The sequence below is a fragment of the Ammospiza nelsoni genome, chromosome 1, assembly GCF_027579445.1.
Source record: "Ammospiza nelsoni isolate bAmmNel1 chromosome 1, bAmmNel1.pri, whole genome shotgun sequence".
Lineage (NCBI taxonomy): Eukaryota > Metazoa > Chordata > Aves > Passeriformes > Passerellidae > Ammospiza > Ammospiza nelsoni.
This window is the reverse complement of record NC_080633.1, coordinates 59559465-59579709: the sequence shown is the minus strand read 5'-3', so window position 1 is coordinate 59579709 and position 20245 is coordinate 59559465. Positions and strand designations below refer to the sequence as shown.

Here is a 20245-nt window from a genome sequence, read left to right as displayed (position 1 = left end):
GAAGTTTAAACTTGAGAAACTTAATATCTGGAGGTCCAAAGCTTTGAAAGTTGAGGAGCGTCTAGCTCAGCAATGGGTGCCACCAATGAGGTAAGCAGTGGTGGCCTCTGATTTTGGAGTTCTCCTTCCCCCAGGCATCTGACAGCACCTGCTGCAGATGGAGTGAGAACTGACCAGGCTGGCAAGACTTTATTTCCTAAGTCATGGAAACATTTTGGGCTATTTCTGCTAGAGAAGGCGACAGAAGTTGGAGCTGAGTTGGACATAACAGGGCATGAGCAATCAAATTACACACAACATATCTGCCTGAGAAACAAGCACCATCCTACATGTACAAAAGTGAAGGAAATAATTGCTGGGTAAATAAAATAACAACATCATCTACCTGCAATGGTTTGGGGTTCTGATCCACAGGAATGATGAGAATCACAATTTCAGATTCTATGCTTAAGTATCCAAACACATCACACTGTGGCACTGACACATGCAGGCGGATTTTTTCAAGTATGTCAAGTACCGTTATTGGCTTTTTATTTGTTACCTGGAGGAAAACAAAGAACTCTGTGGATGAAGTGATATTATGGAAAATTCTCCTCCTCAGTTTTATAACATTATGTCATGCCAGAAAATGTGTTTCAGCCATTAAACTACTCCGTTCCAAACTCTACTCTAAATGCTAGCAAAAGACCTAAAGGATTCAATGCTTCTAAAACATCATTCTAAGAAATGATTCACTGATTCTAAAAAAACCTGAAAACCAACCCCTCCAAAAATGTAAAAGAATTAAAAATAAAAACAAAAAAAGAAAAAAGTGAAGGAAAGAAAGAAAGAGGGAAATGATTTACTTCTTATATTGTGTGATTTTGATATGTGTTGTCCATCTTCATGGTTTGTGTGTCTGTGCATCACATACCTCAAAATAATGTAACTGGTTATCTGTTACAGTGGTTTGTGCTCCCACACTGGAAAACAAGAGGCAGAGCAGCCCTAGATTTATAGAACTCTGTAGTATTCGAAGCAGTTTTTTCTCACATGAACCAGCTGTCTGAACTAAAAGAGGCAGACATTACAATCCAGGTATTAGGGTGCTTAGTAGGTGAGTGTAGTTATCACCAACTACTTGAGTAAGACCAATACATTTCTTCAACTAAAAAAGGCTTCTATCAGAAACTAAAAATTCACGGTCACATGCTGTAATGTATGAACTGAGGAGCTGCAGTAGCCACTGTGTCCCTCGTACCATTAGAGATGACAACTGGACACCACTCCAGGATGCTTCATGACCCAACAGACACGGTTATTCAGCAAAATTGGTCAACACACATACACAGCACCTACAAACACAAAATCTCTGACAGGAAAGCAGCAGAGTCATAGATGCTGTTTCCATATAATTTGTCTGCATTATTACAAGTCAAAAACTGCAAACTGCAGTATTACAAACTGCAAACCTGAGTCTGCTTGTTTGTGTCTACTCTAATTCTGTTTTGCTTTGCATTGTAATTCAATTTATGACTCAGATAAAGAAATAAAGGAAAGTATAAGCAGTACAAGGAAAAAAACCCCATCACAAATAACAACTAAAAAATAATGGTTTTTATAACATGTTAACCTTTCCGGAGGAAGTGCACTGTAACTTGACTTTTCATATACCATTTAACATTAGGCATGATTGAACTGTTTACCCTTGCAAAATTATCCAGCTTGTCTTTGTCATATAAGATTCTCAGCATTCCAGCACATAGTGGACAGCAGGCTCCTATGTGAATTAAAGAAATCTCAGTAATAAAAACAAGTAGTCTTTTCACTTTTAAGTAAGCAAGAGTCAAAATTTGAATATTAACGAAGCATGAAAATAGCAAAATTACCAAAACAAAGTAAGTGTTTCAATTTGATAGCAGAATTGCACATTTCTAATATTATTTTAATACTGAAAACATTTATAATGCAAAATCTGTCCCCTTTCCACACACTTTTACTACTATCAGCATGAAGCAACACGATGAACTTTCACTCCTTTTAAGATCCTTCATTATTGTAAGCTAAAAACTGGAGGCACTGTGTGTACCGTAAGATTTGGTATGGATGCATGCATATCACCTACAGAATTGAAGGATTTCAAGAGCTGATATAGCTAGGACATGACAGAAGCTTTATGCACATTGCAAGCATTAATTTCTGCACTTACACCATGTTGGAGAGTAAAACCTTTAGATAACAAGGGAGGAAAAGTGCTTTTCTAACAGATGTTATATTTCTCCTACTGGTTTTCCTCATCATGTCAGAAACCAAAGGAATAATATTTCAACTCTCTATCCATGGCTGCATATTAAATCCACTCACCAACTTCTATGTAATTCACATTCACAGAGTGACATTTACAGTACTAAATGTGACTACAAAGCACAAAGACCTTTTTCAAAGGGGGCAAGAAAGGAGGAAAATAAATGAAACTTTCATTTTAAGAACAGAGCTTTTCTTGCTCTGTGAATTACCTGTGATTAGTTATTGCTTCATAAAGGAAGCACTTGTGGAAACAATAAAAAATTGGTTCAAACCAGCACACTGCAAACCTATTCCTGCTGTCTTCCACAGTACTGTGAATACATATGGTATTTTACTCTGTCTCCTAACTAACTAAATACCATCTTTGCCCTTCTGGGAACCCGATGCTGATGACAGCTCAGCATTCCAATGTGCTATCTGTGCTGCCACTTCCAAAAAATTACTCACCAGATTCCTAGAAGCATCCTACCCTGGATATCACAGAACTCATTCGTTTCTCCCACACTCATCCCAGCTGCCAGTCTCTAAGAGACCGAAGGAGCATCCCCCTAAAGCCAAGGCCTTTCCAATTCAGGTTTACTTATCTGAGTCCTGATACTGGCTGGTTCTAGCCCTAAGCAGAGCCATCGCTTTATGCTTACGTTCATACAACACGTCAAAGCCCGTTTTATTCCAAGCATGGCCCTGGAGAACTGTGCCCTGTCTGCGGTGAGCGGCCCACCTGGCGCCAGGACGGGTTTGCAGGCGGCGGCAGAGAGCTGGGGACAGCTGACGAAGGCGCACTCCGAGTGGGAGCCGCGGTTGGAGAGCGCGCCCACGGCCTGGCAGTGCCCCGGGTAGTCCACGGCCACGCGGTCGGCGAAGGCGGCGCAGACGCTGCCGTACGTGTCCCCGTTGTGCCCGCACACGGGCTCCGGCGACCTGCAGAAGGGCTGAAACACACGGCAGGCCTGCAGCCACAGCTCGGCCCCGCCGCACCAACTGCCGAGGCGCTTCAACACCGGGAAAGGCAAAGTTAATAGGAACTCACTGCTAATAATGTCAAACCTTTGCAAAGGTAGGAAATCCATAGGAAGTAACCTGCCAGTTTATGAATGGGCCATAAATGAAAAGGTAAGTACTTCAAGAAGGTGACAGAGTCTGAGAAATGCACAATAAAACATATTTAGAAACTAAAAACATTTGTTCTGTGCAATATTTAAATAAAATGACCATATTTAAATTAACCTATGAAATAAATTCAAATAATTATAATTTCACTATAACTTAAATTATTCTACTAATAATTAAACAACTCATTAGTAATTTATTAATTCATCTTAGTGTGGCTTTGTGTGCTTAAAATTTAGTGGGCATGCACATGTGTTTCTAACACATTCTTGTATATTTTTATATATCACTTATTTACCTATATTACTTATATCTGTGTATATGTTATTGTAAGGTGACAGAACCATCTTGTCTAACACCACTGTAGAGAGCGGTGGGATGCAAAACCTAAACCTAATTTTAATCCTTCTCAAGCATTAATATGAAGACTAATCCAATGCAGACTAACTAGGAAATTATTACAGACTGCCTAGTATGTAAATAGATCCTGAGCAAAGAACTTGGTAAACATGGGGCACAATCACACAAAAAGCTAAAGACTTTGTATGACTGGGCATTATTTTATATTTCAACGAGTTAAAATTGGTAAGAAGCATTTAAGTGACCAAGGAACTGCACTGATTACTGCAAACACACCTTAGCGTGCAAGCTTTAACAATATATATAGGAAGATATTTATATCAAGAGTATTACCCCCAAGAAAGCATAAGTAGAGCTTTTGATTGGTTTTGAGACAACTGTTAACTAAAGCAGAGAAACACTTGACAAAATTCTGAAGACTGTGACATTATTTTTATACTAGTTAAAAATAAGTTTTACTACTTTTTATTGGCTATAAACCCCAAAAACAATACATAAAAAAGACCCAAACAAGCAAACAATATTTAAAAAAATAAAAATAAAAATTGTTAAGTTGAACACCAAGGAACAAAGAAGATTTGATACTTATTGCCAGAACCACTTCCTACCTGGCAAGGTCCTCGGTATGCCAAAGTTTTTCCTTTTTGGTACAAAGTACACAAGTTAGTGTATTCCACATTGTCTGTGTCACAAACAGGATCCCGCGTCTGGTCACAATTTAACTGCCTTGGCACACATTCATGCTGGCTGCATTCAAACTTCTCAAAACTGGTCAAGCACACTTGTTTCTTTGGTATGCACCTGCAGAAAGTCATAATAATTTGATGTCATGTCATGGGATTATTTTGTTTTTAATTCTCAAAAATTGAGGGAAACTATTTTCAGTGAAATTTTCTCCAGTGCTTTAGAACTACCCGTGGTTCAGCAGAGCTGCAGGAAATACAAGCAGTAGAACGCTCTGATTAGCCCTTTCCAAGTCTCATCACAAAACTGGAAGTTTCACACCATGCTTACTCAATGTATGTCAACACAACTGCAGTTTCCACTAACATTTATCTTTTACCAGGCATTTTTCAATGCATTATTGAGAAAGGCGTGGATAAACTTCTTACCTACTCCCTTACTTCATTTTGTAAATGAATATTTAAGAACAGCTAGGCTACAGAAAACATGGAAACAGCGTTGCAGAGGTCTAGACTCACCCTTCTCTGAGAAAAGGGTGAAAACAAGACCTACAAGATTGTATGGTTTCAATTACAACTATCTAATTGGATTCTAGCTTTGGAGGTTTGGGATACTGTACAGCATCCCACCTAGAGGATGACTGCAAACAAACAGAAAAATCTCCTATTTACACCTTCTTGGCATCCATTCCTCTGCAGCCTTCACAGACAAGTAAAGACCGAAAACCAGCACAATTTCTTTCCCCTTTGTATTAAACATGTACCTTCCATGATCTTAGCTGCAAAGCATTTGGCATAGGCCCTGCAAGGCATCCCTCTGCTAGAGGAATGCCAGCCAATGCAGCCTGCTGAGCAGGCTGATGAAAGCTCTCATGGCTCTCTGGACAACTCCCACCTTCCATAAATCACAGCAGTGCTGCCACCACTGAATAATGCACAATAACTCCTTATTTCTCTGAGTGCTGCACTCCCATGCATTACAGACACGCCTTTGGTACTAGGGAATGCTTGGAAATTCTGAGATTTAAACACTTCACAAGTGGAGTGTAAGATTCTAAACACATTCCAAGTGCATCAGGAGCACCTTCAGATGAGCATGTTCAGTTTGAGCTACATTATCAAACTGACCCAGAAAAATGTATTGTGTACAGTCCTTTACTGAAACTACAATTTGAGGTTCTAAGTATAATGGTATTTTGAAAAAATGGAAAGCCTCTATGTACTCTACAAATTTCAAACATAAAAAGTAAAAAATGTTTATCCACAATGCAGCTTTGAAATTCCAATTTTGCATGCCATTATGGCTGTAACAGCTACAAAACAACAGCGTTTTCTCAGTGTTTTTCTCCATCATGGCATTTTAAGTGCAGAAAAAGGAAAAAACCCTAAAATTGCTACAATCAGTTTTCATGAAAGCACAATATTACACAACTTATTTTGATGGTTTTCTTTCAAAAAAGAAAAAAGCACTAATTCAAAGGAGACTGCAATATTGCACAACACTGGGAAAATTGAAGACAGAGACCAATATTGTGAGCCACAGACTTTGATCTCTGTAAGAAAGGTCAATTTTTTTTTTTTGCCTGACACTAGTACAAAGCATATTTTTGTTTTAATATATTTGTCTATGCAGATTTTCCTTTATTGATATTGAAAAACCAGAGATTGTACAGACATAGTTTTCACAAGATTTCAGTTTAAGAAAAAAAGGGTGATTGATATTTTCCTATTTTAGAGACAAAAAGCACAGATTACTGACTGAATAAGCAAGAGTGACTCCAAGTCTTGAATTCAGATCTGGGTCTTCTTTGTAAACTAGTAAAAGAAGGTGTGAAACAAAGAAGTAAAATGGCAGTTATTGCCATTTTGACAAAACCTGATTCTCCCACTTTTGAAAATGTATGTGAAATCTCCTTTATTGCTGAAGCGAGATCTGCATAATGAATTTAATTGGCATAGCACTACAAAACTGGAATCAAGCACTGCAAGTTATTACAGTCCAATATTACTAACTATGATAAATAAAAAGCAGCTACTTCAAACAGTTATTTTTATTGGACTAGGCCCAAAGTAGAATGCTACAATATACAACACGTTCAAAGAACACGTAAATCTGCTTTATGAGTGGACGAAGCCAAAGAAAAACTGAAAAACATATTCTGCTTTTACCTTTGATTTTTATTACAAGGGTTTGGGTTGCAAGGATCCTTGGAAATACACGATCCAAACTCAAACTGGTTGTCCTGGAGCCCAACGCAGCGAGCTATGCATGCGCTGGGATATGTGCGCCCGTTCTGGCCACAGACTGGGACAAACTGGTCCACACAGTTACAGGGCAGACCTGCAGGAGCAACACAGAACAGGGACTGGGTGCACACTCATTTTCCATGACACAAGATACAAAAGGAATCACTGAGGCATCTCTGCCTTCAGCCCCTTTCTCCCACCTGCAATTTAGCAATGCTGGATCACAAGCAGCAAGAAGGGAAGTTTGTGTCCTGCCCCTTTGCTCACTCTACTCAGCTTTCTCCATTTTTCCCCTAAACTCCTTACCTCTCATCCCTAGTGCACTCTGTCTCTACTTATTTTTAGGTATTACTTGAGGGTTTATTTCTCAGTATTGATTTTTCTTCCTGCAGTGCAGGTTGGACATGAGAAAAAAAAATTGTTAAAGAACCATAGTAATAACAAATTATTGGGTGCCCTCCATTAATACTGCAGAAAGAATTTAGTTCATAATTCCTGCCCTAAAAATACTCAACTTGGAATTTTCACGGTTTGGAAAGTTACCTGTAAACTTCCGACGTTCATCCTCTGAGCTGTGCTCAGATAGACACTGACGTATGGAACAAATCAAGTTTCCAGCAAAACAGGAACAGACATTGCAATCTATATTAAAGGACGTTCCATGGCCTTCAAATAAATAAATACATACAATTAATTCAAATACACCCAAAGACTACATATTCATATGCATTACATTCTCATTAATTGCTTCTGTAATTTCTCTTTTCAGTATATTTTCCCACTGAAATTTCAATCTTTTTTTTTAATAGATTTCAAGTTTTGCTTTATTCACATACAGGAAAAGTTGTGGTTTTGATTAATTAGTTAACCACAGAAGCAAGGACTTAGTCCTTTCAAAGCCTGTATAAATTAGGTTTTCTGTTTGGTTTTTTTTTTTAAGAATAATAAATCCTGGCTAGCAAGTTTCATGTTTTCTTTAAGATAAAGCTTTTGTAAAGACACATTCTTCTAAATTGAATTTACATATACCTCCTAAACTTTCAGTCTCACACATAAAGCGCAATTTGTATGTGTTTGTCATGAGGTAAAAGTGCTAATGCTTCATTCCAGCCTTCATTGAATTGGAATGTATTTTATAAGTCAGTAACATTTTAACACCTGAATCTAAGAATCAAACTGCAAACTTAGGGGATTTTTCTTCAATTTGGCAACTCCAGTTTGGTTTTCTGAACTGCCCATATGACTGCCCTTCACTGTGATGTGTGTTTTGTATCAAATCAATTCACGTTGATGACAGACTCTGATCTATCCATAACCAAGCTGGTTATCAAAGACTACCAAAAAGTACACAGCTCTTGAGGAAAACATAATAGTAATTACCTTACAGAATAAGGTAATTCCCTCTCATCTCTTTTCAAAGGGTTGAGATTGAGAATTAGAATTTTAAAGAAAGTATTACACAGGCACAAGGAAACCCCTCAGCACTGGAGCAATTCAGAAGACGTGCTCAGAGACAAATGAGGGCAGAACAAGAGGGGGTGGGAGAGAAAGCCTCTGTAGCACAAAAAGCTCTCTACATCACAGTACTACTCAAAGGAGCAGAGAATTTGCCAGTAGGGAAGAAAAGCTTAGAAGGTAATGCCAAACACAGGATCTCAGGTGATTCTTCAGAGTACCAGAGATCCAGTACTTAGGATCCACCTGAAAACTGTGCAGGGCTATTGTCTTTCACTGTCAAAGAGTGCACACAGCAACCTCTCCTTATCAGTAATCATTTCATTGGCTGGAGTCAACCCACAACACAGAAAACCCCAGCATCACTCAAAACATTCAGAGTTGTTTTCTTTATAGAGAATGGTTTTAAAAAACACAGTTCAGATGTTATGTCTAAACCCTGGCTTTTTATGACTGACATATAAACCAATGAAATGTAGTTACTGCAAAATATTTACATGGTGACCATAAACATTTAATTCTTTGCTTTCAATGCATCATCTAGCAAATTTGGAACCTAGTAATTTTTATTTTTTATTACATAATAGCTAGAGTCTTAATCATCACAAACACTTCATAAGTCACTATGGCAAAAGAGGAAGCTGTTTAGTTTTGGGGTTGTGGCAGTTTGTTTGTTTTTAAATGGACAGCACTTACTGAATACCTACAGCTACACATATTGTGTTCCCAGAACAAGTGAGATCTGTACACTGTGAAACCATAAAATACAAATACAGCATCCAACATCTTTGTGATTATTTTCACAAATAATCTGAAAAACTGCAAGTTGGATAGAACGGTCCATAAAAAGTTACAGTCATCATTTAAAAACTGCATTTGTTAAGAACCGTATCTAAAAAGTATCCACTTTCACAAGATATTTTCTACAACTGCCCATCAAATATATGTTTAATGTTAAGATGTTTTCATTGTTCTGCTTCCATGATCGAATAGTACTGACTCTGAAAAAAAACCAAAATCCAAAACCCAAAAGAAAAGTTTTAAGTGTGTTTGGCTGCCTTTTATCTTCTTTGGACAAACAACAACAAAAAAGAGATTCCAAAATCCCCCATTCCATTCCCTGGAATACTGCAGGCAGACTTTCCTGAGTGATGAAAATAATATCCCAATTTCCTGCTCTTTCATGACTTAGGTTTGCTTCCCAATCTGACAATTATGTTTGTGACAAATGAAACTACAGCAAGTGCCTTGCTTCTTAAGTTTTACTTAGTGTGAAAATAACTCATATAACGGTAAAAAAGAAACCTCAGTTATTTTGGACTTATTAGATATTTTTACTTTCCTTTAGCTCTGCTTGGACAACAGTCTTGACAGTATTTTAAAGGGCTGATTTACAGACACTAAACAATGTGCAGTGCTGAGATATGTAACTGTTCACTAGCAGAATATCTCTTGCTTGCTGATTCAAAGACACCAAATTCAGACAGGTCACAGCTCAGCACAGACTCCACTTTATATGCAAGACCTTTCTTAAGTTTTCTCCTACCTTAGTAGAAGTTCTTTGTTTTCTTTTCCCAAGATTATAATGCCAGTTTGCATGACAAAAATACCCATTTAAAGGTCTCAAGTGAAGAGTAAATCTGAAAATAAATCAATATAATCTTCTAAGAAGCATCACCTGTCACATCTCCTTGAACTCCTTTGACAGTCAGATTAGGTAGAACCCAATAAATCCTTGTTACCCATGCCAATTTAAACTCTAAATAGGGAGCTGCCATGGTGAGGAAGACTTTAAAAAACCACAGTGTTCAATACACCTTCATCATCATCATGTATTTGCTTACATGTTTATTTTTTGGCATATATTAGTCTCATAGATAGATATCTTAAACTATAATTCTTATTTAACATTGAGATTGTGCAAATCTTATTAGAGGCTGTTTAGTGGAAGAGCCAAAAAAAAGGAAATGAATCAAGATGATGAAGGAGATTAATTAAGATGAATCAAGCAGGAAGATGTATGGGAAAACAAAGGGAAGAGGGGAAAAGGGAATGGTTCAATGTAGGCAGGTATCTAGACAGTATGCCCTTCCCACTGAACCCTATACTTGATCACCACAACCTATCCTATATTTTTATCCAATTGTATTTTTACACTTTTAAGATGTGTGCTTCCTACTCTGAATATGTGCATGAGTACTAACAAAACTTAAGGGGAATGAATCAGCAAGTAGGGAAAGAGGTCTTTGTGCCAGCCACTGGAGTGGAAACACAAACCTTGGGAATTTGCGGGTCCAGATACCACCAGCCACTGGAAGGAAGAAAAAAGCCCACAACAAAGCCAAAACAACCCCTTACCAATCATTTGGAGCTAGTAAGGAAACCATCCCATGCTAAAAAGAAATGGTGCACTGAGAACACCCTTCACACAGGACTGTGATTGAGACAGGCACAGCTCAGTACTGATTTCAACAACGGAACCCTCCAGCATATGTAAGACTTAACCCAGTATGAAAGACAGGGATGCAACCATCAGCTTCTGTATTTTCTCATAAATTCTGAATTCAGATCCTCTGTATCTTCTCACGTAGCTCAAAATTCCTTAGGTAAGGAGCAGGTGCAGGATGCATCACTGCTCTCTGTTACTTACTTTTTCTTTGTCCTCCAACAATGCATGATTTCTGGAGGTCAACACAACGCATTTCCATACAGTTCTCCAGCAAGCCACTGTGTCCACAGGTACAAATCTTGTAGCAGCCAACATCACCAGCTGAGGATGGAACTTGGATAAGCGTACCTTGGCGGACAATAAAATCCGAGGCTTCTCCCAGTTTGCAGCCTGCATGCAAGGAAAAATTTTAGTTCATGAATGGTAAACATGTGGGCAAGTGCCATTATTGAAATTAATTACTACACTGACTTGCAAAAAACATAGTGTTCTTGAGCAGCCTTACTCTTGCCCTTACATTCACCCATTTCCTCAAGGCAACAAGCAGCAAAAATAGAAGATAGCTGCTTGAGACAAAGTTGTGAAGTGCCATGTTACTTTTGAGAAACAGACATGAAATTACAGTAATTCTCATGTATTTTAATTTTCCAGCTCTGTAGTAGTATGAAACATGTTATGTGAAAAACACTACACATGCTTCACCCTCTCCAATACAGAATTTGAATTAAAGGGTCTCACAAGCAAAGCCCAGTCAGTTGCCGTCTCTGACATATTTTATTGTGCCTTTCTTCTCTACTTGTAGCTCTTAAGTTAACACTGAAAGATTTTTAAAAGACATGTGAGGAGAGGAAAAAGGGAGAAAAAGCAGGAAAAGTAGATTTTAAAAAGAAAGACTGGAAAACAAAAAAGAAATTAAAAATTGCAAGGAAAAATAATGTCCTAGGTTGACTATATGATGCTTTTACCCCCAATCATCTCGTTCTGTTATGCTGAATAATAAGTTTTGCACCTTTAAGACTTGTTGCAGAGAGTGAAGGAGGGAGAGAAGCGCACAGCTTATTTTTTCCAGACACTGCTCTCACTCCTCCACGTTCCTGCTCCTGGACTGTGTTGTCTGTGGATGGACAGACAGCAAGACAGAGCTGTCTGTCAACAAGAGCTCTTTTTGGTCTTTAGTTAGTTTTTAGGTAGCTGAGGCAAAGAAATTTCCTGGACTGTGGTTTTTTCCATTTTCTTCGGACCTCTTGAAACCTGCTCTGGACTGAACACCCACCAGAGCACTGACAGCTGCACCTGTGGCCCACCCGGGCCAGGCCTGGCCTGAGACATTCCCAGCACCAGAGGGACTGATCAGAGACTGAGTGAGCTGAGCTGCAACCCGGGGACGGGGTTTTCTCAGTTTGTCATCTCTTTTGGAGCAGCAAGGGGTTTTATTGGTTAATATTGTTTAGGTTTTCTAGTTTAATAAACAGTTTTTTTCCACTTTTCTCCAAGGAGGTATTTTCTCCCGGACCGGTTGGGGGGAGGGGCCGATTGAATTTGCTTTCCTACTGGAGCCCCTTTGGGGATTCTCTCCCAAATTTGCTCTAAACCAGGACAAATACATCTTTCAAGTTTTCTCCACATCACAGATGTGCATGGTACCAAGTCTGCATTTACAGTGTTTACATCATCTGAGAAGACAATCTCTGCCACTGCCATTTCCCTCAAGCGTTGAATCCCTTGTTCTATGGTTTTCCACTGGGTTTGCTGCATATAGAGATCGTCTGCACACAGGTATCTTTGTGCTACACTTCCTAGGACCCGCACCCAGAGGCTGTGAGGGTTAGTTCCCCTCATCATTCCTTGGTCAATGACAGGATCCTGCGACAGGGATCCCACATGCCTGGCTTCAGTGCCATCCAGAATTGTAGCCTCACCTGCAGCATCTCAGAGATGGACCAGCCAACTAATTATGGATTCATCAGGTTGTTGGGTGTCATCCTTCCTTAGGCCACGAAGGTCCTTCAGGGAATAGGACTCAATATTGGCTTCTGATGCTGTGTCAGTTGCGTTAACTTTGGCTTTTGTATCAGTTGCTGTTGAGGGTCCTTCCCCTGGATCATCATCGTCAGTCACTGGCCGATTGGTTTTGCTTGTGTGCTTTTTTCCTGCAGCAACTGCCAGTGGCTTAGGCTCATCATCTGGTTTAGCTGCTGGCTTCGAGCCTGTGGTGTTGGCTGCAGCCTGAGTGGCTGTGGTAGCTGCTGCTTTATCTCCGTGCCCCCCTGCCTCTGTCTGCTGCACTACAGTATCTAACAGAATGTGATAAGCATAGGCCAGGGCCCAGCTTATTGCAATTAGCCTTTTCTCCTTAGAATTGTCATGGCACTTCTCTTTTAGGTATTTCCCCACCTCAGCTGGGTTCTGAATTTATTCCCGTGGAAAATCCCACTCTACAGGATCAGAAAATTCCTTTAGGGTTTGGCCTATATTTTCCCATTCTCCACACCACTCAGGATTTTTCATGCCTGCATCTGCTTCTGGGTCAGGGGTCTCACCAACTCCTCTGGATATCTCAGCCCTCATGCTAGAAAAGCTGCAGACCATATAGAGGAAGATTTAATACCAGATTTAATACCAGAAAGATGGTCTCTAACATTCAGGGGAAACTGAACATTCTCAAAAAGTGACATAACAGATTCAAAGGAGAAGAAGGAAAGGAAAGGCTGGAAAGCCTTATTCCCGGCTCCTCTAACAAACTGGGTGCAATCACTAATAAATTCCCAAAACATACTACTGGAACTGGGATGCAGGGTAGACGAATGAACCATAAATCATAAATATTGTAAACAGACGCCAGTATCTTTGTAAACGCCCTGTAAATCATTATCACCAAGGCCAGCACAACACCTATTCCAATTTGTGCCCCTCTACCGTAAAAATTACACGTTATGGACAATAATCCTAGTGACCAGAAAGGTATTGAAACCTCAAAAAGGTCTAGAGACCAGAATCACATGAAGGCCTCCACCCCAAGACACATTACAAATTCAAGCAGCATGGCTACTGACTGCTTTAACTCATTAGAGAGCGAGCACAACCAACACACAATCAATAGAGCTTTTTTCCACCTTCTCGAGCCCCACGTTGGGTGCCAATAGATGTATGTGTTCTGGTTCAGAGCAAATTTGGGAGAGAATCCCCAAAGGGGCTCCAGTAGCAAAATTCAATCGGCCCCTCCCCCCAGCTGGTCCGGGAGAAAATATTTCCTTGGAGAAAAGAGGAAAAAAACTGTTTATTAAACAATATTAACCAATAAAACCCCTTGCCGCTCCAAAAGAGATGACAAACTGAGAAAACCCCGTCCCCGGGTTGCAGCTCAGCTCACTCAGTCTCTGATCAGTCCCTCTGGTGCTGGGAATGTCTCAGGCCAGGCCTGGCCCGGGTGGGCCACAGGTGCAGCTGTCAGTGCTCTGGTGGGTGTTCGGTCCAGAGCAGGTTTCAAGAGGTCCGAAGAAAATGGAAAAAACCACAGTCCAGGAAACTTCCTTGCCTCAGCTACCTAAAACTAACAAAAAGCCAAGAGCTCTGTCTTGCTGTCTGTCCATCCACAGACAACACAGTCCAGGAGCAGGAACGTGGAGGAGTGAGAGCAGTGTCTGGAAAAAATAAGCTGTGCGCTTCTCTCCCTCCTTCACTCTCTGCAACAAGTCTTAAAGGTGCAAAACTTATTATTCAGCATAACAGAACGAGACGATTGGGGGTAAAAGCATCATATCGTCAACCCTGGACAAATAATAAAATAAATAGATTGAAATAACCCTACAAGGGGTGAATTGCAACAAAACCCTTGAAACTTTCAGCCAATAAAAAGACTGAATTAAAACATAAAAGTCACTTTCCAACCTTCAGTGGAAGCAAATTGTCTCTTTGAAAGCTCTGTATTCAGAGCTTGTTTTCAGATGACTTTGAATGACTTTTGCAGCAAGTGAAGACAATACAACCTCTATAGTAATAAGGCTCAGCTTTCCAGGAAAACAAAAATATTTGTAAGGGTCATAGAAGCACAACCAAAACAATGGCCCTAGGCTCACACAAATAATGAGCTGAAGTCTATCCTCACTTTTAAAAGAGCTCAAGTAGAGCAGATATATGAGTGAAGCAAAATCCAGCTTTCTTTTTTAACTAGGAACACTGGGGAAAGTGCTGATCAGCCATAGAACTGCTGGAAGAACAGAGGCTCAGGGAACTGATGTGAGACAGCTATGGCAATGTCTCCATCACCTCCTCTAGAAAGGAGGCTGCTCCACACAATCCAGTGTAAAAATCAGTGCTGCTCTCACTTGCTCAGTCACACACATGTTCTAGTGGTCACCAAAGGCACACTTTCTGCTCTGCTTCAAGAACCACAGCTGACCCCTCATGTCACTGACACCTGCTGCTTTAAAGGAAAGGGGAAAACTGTGGCAAGTACTACCAGTGCCTAGGGCAGGACAATGAAGGGGTTGTAGAAGTTGGACATTGCAGAGTCTCACACTTCCTTTTTGTAGGTTTGATCTTTCTTACTGACACCACCCAACCCTGTCATTTCAAAGTTAGGGTTATGAAAATTTGAAACTTATCCTGCATGAGGCTCTCTCCCCAGTCAGCTCACATTTACACATGGTGCTGAGGTTAGACAACACCAGTGTTCTAAACCATCAGTTTCCAAGTAACCGTAAGTGTCGTTCTGGTGAGGTGCACCCACATTACAAGTGTCACTGAAGGGAGCAGAAGCAGAAATGCCACTGGCTGCATGTCCAGACGTCTTTGGTGGGAAGGGCTGGGTGCTGGGTCAGTGGGAGGGGAGCTGTGGCACTGTGCACCTCTTGGTTCCTGTGGGTTGTATCCCTCTCTTTTTGTTATCTCCCTTTTCATCATCAGCACCATCACAATTACTATTATTAACTCTATTTCAGTGACTAAACTGTTCCTGCCCAGGCCAGAGGGGGAGTGAGTGAGCGGTGTGTGGTACTCAGGTGTCAGCTGGGTTGAACCATGGCACAGCAGAGCACTTCAAAACCTTCAACAACATTTCAGTGACACCTTTACCTGCAAAATTCAGTAAAGGGAAGCCTCAAAAACCTTACCTGGCACACACAAATATGGAAGACACAGCTCTCCAGATTGACATCCTTTTCTATTTACTTCACACAGCTGATTAGCTGCACACGGATTTGGATTACATGGATGTGTGACATCTTCCACAATGTTACCTAAAGAACTTGGGCCTGAAAATACAATACACATCATCTACACTGATTTAAATAAGGTTTATGTTTCTTCAGCAAAGCATGGCATTTCGTACATCCAGTAAAATAATATTTTTGACAATTCTGTGAATTTTTTTAACTTTAATTATAGATATAGAAGCATGATATGACCACATAGTTAACTTATTTTAATAGTTTAATCCTCATTCCTGGAAATAATGACCCAGATGAACCTCCACATGCAAAATATATTTCCTTTATCTTGTCTGCCCAATAATTTTCTTGTCACATATGCCCAATACAAGAAGGATTGGAAGCAGTGAACGATGGTGATTTGAAAATTTGAATTTTCTCTAATACACTAAATAAAATGCCTCAAATTCAATACAATTTTCTTAAATAATTAAGATTATTAAAAAAAGAAAAGTAATGACAAGCCGTCAAAGTATCCTGGTTTCTAACTTTGCTGCATAGGTATGTTAGTACTTAGGTAAGTATCCAAGGGTATACAGTTCTCCAAGTCGTCGGTGGGAGATAAGAGCTCACAAATACTCTCAGCTGAGTGGCCTTCAGGGAATTTATTATGATCTCCACACTTCTTCAATATTTCCACACAATCTGATCTACAGATAAATAAACAGACAGAACTTCATGAAGACTACTTGAAGAAAAAAGGGCTTATATGAAAAAGATTTCTATGTTATTACCTTCCCTGAATACACAACTTTCCCAATATGCCTCACAGCAGAGTGTTTACATATATATGTATATGCTACATTTTACATAGGAGGAAGGAACAAATCTGTGACACAAAGACAGAAACTACTGCTTGTACTACTCCTTTTTGACTTTGGGCTTGGTGATCTTCATTTTCTATGGCATGATATGCATGTATCTTCCAAGACCAAGCACTTCCTTTATTTACCAATTTCTAATATGGGTTGAACTCTACCTAACTACATGCACTATTAACTGCTCTTTTTTCTACTCAATCACCTACTTTCAAAATTTATTAAAACAAAAAAAATCCACTTTTTTTTTTTCAGATCTTTCTGTCAGCTGAAAGTCATCAGTAGATCCCAAAACCAAAAAAGAGGAAAGGTTTAAGACCCCACGGAAAGCCAAAAACAACTGCAACACATCTGTTTTTTCTTTCACTTCACAATGCAAGCATACACATCCATCTCATTAACAGGCAGATATCTTAATTTACAGTGATGGAGATTCAAGCAATGGCCACCATGTAATTTCATATTCCGTCCATGTTTACCTTGCCATGTTTTCCTAACACAGCAAACACAGTCCTACAGCTTTTTAGTTTTCATTAAAGTCCTTAGTAAAACCTCTAAAATGGCTTTTGTTTTCCCCATGGTACTTACTTGCAGATAATACTTCCTCTAGATTTGCTGTGACAAGGTTTAATCTGCAGGGAGCAGGCAATTGCCTTCCACATTTCTGGTTGGCATTTTTTAATATCAAGCACAGGAATATTTATGAAAGGCATCTTAATACTCCCTTTTTCCCATAGCTTCATGTCATTCATGGCTCCCTGGTCTGACTGAGTATTGCAGCTTCTAAATAGTTCTGTTGGTCTTAAAAGGAGAAGGTAAGATATAGCATATATAAAAGAAAAAAAGTATCACACATTTTCCCTTTCCACCATAAGAACTCTACATCCTTCATATGGCTTGCTTTTTGTAGTATACAAGCAGTTAATCTCTCCCACAGTTAAGCAAGATCACAATAAATTTGAAATCTGTCTTTAAGGAAGACAAGGTCCTTAAGACTCAAGGCTGAAACTTCTTTCTCACCTCTATCTCTTAGATCAAATATCACTTTAGTATTTCTCACCTGAAGTTGACCTAAGAGCAAATATCTTAGCCCAAATATGTCTGTAAATGTTTCTTGGTGACTCACTAATGCAAGTTGATTTATGATTTATATTTAGCCAGGCTTAGGATTCTCCTATTAACACTCACACCACTACATACTATTAAAAAAAAAAAAAAAAAGCCAGAGATCTCTAATAGCTAAGAAAATTTAGGGGTTTTTTTAAACTCTAACTGTAACCTGGCAATTACTTTAGACACCACTTTTAAATATTTTTTTCCTACAGACTACAAACCCACAGAAATATCTCTGCAAAGAAGGAATTTTGAAAATGAGTAACATGTAAATTCAACAAGTACTTTAAGCTTATTTATAATACACAACATTCCAGTGACCATGACTTACTTGTCTATGCAGTAAGGCAGAGGAATACATAGAGGTAATACACTGTGACATTTTACAAGTTCATGGGTTAACTTTTATTCTTGTAAGTTTTGTTACATGAGTTGCTAAATACATTTCCAAAAGTTCATTCTAAAGAAAAACTATTTATTTTCAAATAAACTAAAACCATACTTGCAGAAAGAAAGCTACATACAATCTCAAAATAAGTCTTAAAAATATTTCATTTTATTTTTGAAATCAAAGATAGGAATTCCTTTATAAAACATTCAGTGTCTCTCTCCTACCTGTTATTAAAATTAGTGCAGTAAGTAAGATTTCTACAGCCCAGCTGACAAGGTTCTCGTACATCTGCTAAACAGGTCAACATGGAAACTTCAACTGCATTATACTCACAAAAGCGATCAAATTCTTGCCAGCTCTGTGAATTGCCCCAGCTCGTGCTATAAAGTTTAGTGCAGAGCTCTCTGAAAACAAAAAACAGAGATGAAGAAAATAAAATTAAAAGAACATCCATTCAGATATAGCCCATCACTTCTTTGCTTCATCACTGCCTCCGCTCACTGCAGAGGATTGTGCTAGAGCCCACAAAGACTCCAAGGGCACCCAAATGTAGTGCTCAAAGCCAATAACCCATTCTGCTCAAGCATGTCAGGACATCTTTAAGCTACTAAGACTGAAAGACTTCAGGATATAGAACTGCAATATCCAATAAAAATGTAACAAACGGAAACCTGAACTTACAACTTTGAGATGAAAACTAACCCTGCTGATTCTACTTTGGTAATAAATCCAAGTTGACATCACAATAAACAACTTCTAATTCCATTCTTCAGCTTCAAATCACACTTTCTCCTCCTACAGAAATGACTGTCAAGCAAAATACATTCCTTCTTTTGCCCTGATGTTTGAAACAAGGATACTGTTTGCTGCTTTCGTTTGAGATGTTTCCTGGTATCAGCAATACCCAGCTCTCATTGTTCCTGGCAATGTCCTAGAAACGACAAAAGTTTCCATCCCAAGATGTGGAACTTCACTGTATTATTAGATCTCCTGCCTATTGAAAACTTGATAGAAGGATCCATTTTGGAACTCATTGTCAAAGCAAGGAACTAAAAGATACTTTCTTAACTATCCTATACTACAATGTTCTAAGAAATAATGTAACTCGAGGCCTCTACTACTAAATCAGTTAAAGATCCTGCTGCATTCATGAGATGTTGTTACTGGAAACTTTGATATAAAAGGAAGTAACAGGTCAAAAATGTTTGCCACTTATTCAGACACACTGATGGATTTAAAATGCAATCACCATCTATTTTTAAAGTGGAGAGAAAACCACTCTAGACTAAAAATGCCTCAATAATTTGTAAGCATGCAACAATTTGCTGAAAACCTTTGGTTTTCTAAATGTCAGAATAGTTAGTTCCCTTATTTAATTACTAAATTACCTATGTTATTTTTCACAGACAAAAACTAGAAGAGCATCTAGAAAGAATACTGCCAAGGTTTTAACATGAAGCAAGCAGGCACTTGAGAGTTTGTGGAGCTGATTGTCCTTTTGTCTCTCTTTAGCATCTCATTAAGACCTCTTAACCACAGGCTGCAATGTTTATGAGCACAAGTATGGTAAAAGTTTCATTAACTTACTGGGTCTGCTATAATAAGTTAGTATGATATGTAAGAAAAGGTTGATTCCTCTTATAAAACAGTATGTTTTGAGATACAAAGTATTGGACAGAATACATTACTCAACAGATTACTATCTGGTAACCTGAACCTGCATTTTTTCTAAAAATTCCAGAACTTCCTACTTGATGTACACAGCAAGATTCAGGCAAAGGCCAGAAACAAGACAAACTCCTAACTGGAAGCGAGGTTAGAGAAATACTGACCTACATGTGGAAGAATTTGCTTTAGAACAGCAATGGAGCTTAGCTCCATCGAGGCCAGTTGAAGGTGGGGGGTGCACAGTGACTCCAGGATGAACAGATCTTGAACTCTCAAGAAAACATTGCCAAAGTGGGTCCTGAGGAAGAGGCATGGTTTTACAGCCTTCTATAAGTCCATCAACAATTTCAAGCTCTGTTTTCATTGACATTAGAATTCTTTTACAAGCAGTCTGACACGCATAGTCTTCTGCTCTATCACAGCAATACAAACCTGTTAACAAAATAGTTGACAGTCAA

The 20245-nt window shown here is 39.1% G+C and overlaps 1 protein-coding gene across 8 annotated transcripts in view; it reads right to left on the bottom strand.

Annotated features, from left to right (window-relative positions):
* Positions 1 to 20245, bottom strand: part of RECK (reversion inducing cysteine rich protein with kazal motifs) — a 51051-nt gene that overhangs the window by 1800 nt on the left and 29006 nt on the right. The window contains exons 9-20 of one of the 8 annotated variants that reach the window (XR_009418648.1): positions 19952 to 20219; positions 18344 to 18523; positions 17204 to 17416; positions 16311 to 16447; positions 15702 to 15842; positions 10792 to 10980; positions 7230 to 7352; positions 6609 to 6780; positions 4365 to 4557; positions 3008 to 3278; positions 914 to 1759; positions 386 to 541 (exon numbers count right to left, since the gene is read on the bottom strand). Coding sequence is in view for 5 of the 8 variants with exons in the window: in XM_059474743.1 (XP_059330726.1) it covers positions 386 to 541; positions 1686 to 1759; positions 3008 to 3278; positions 4365 to 4557; positions 6609 to 6780; positions 7230 to 7352; positions 10792 to 10980; positions 15702 to 15842; positions 16311 to 16447; positions 17204 to 17416; positions 18344 to 18523; positions 19952 to 20219 (2117 nt within the window). In the remaining 3 variants the exon portion in view is untranslated. Of the gene's footprint in view, positions 1 to 385; positions 542 to 882; positions 1760 to 3007; positions 3279 to 4364; positions 4558 to 6608; positions 6781 to 7229; positions 7353 to 10791; positions 10981 to 15701; positions 15843 to 16310; positions 16448 to 17203; positions 17417 to 18343; positions 18524 to 19951; positions 20220 to 20245 lie in introns of those variants that run through there. The other 7 variants (XR_009418650.1, XM_059474743.1, XM_059474751.1 and 4 more) reach the window with 7 other exon arrangements.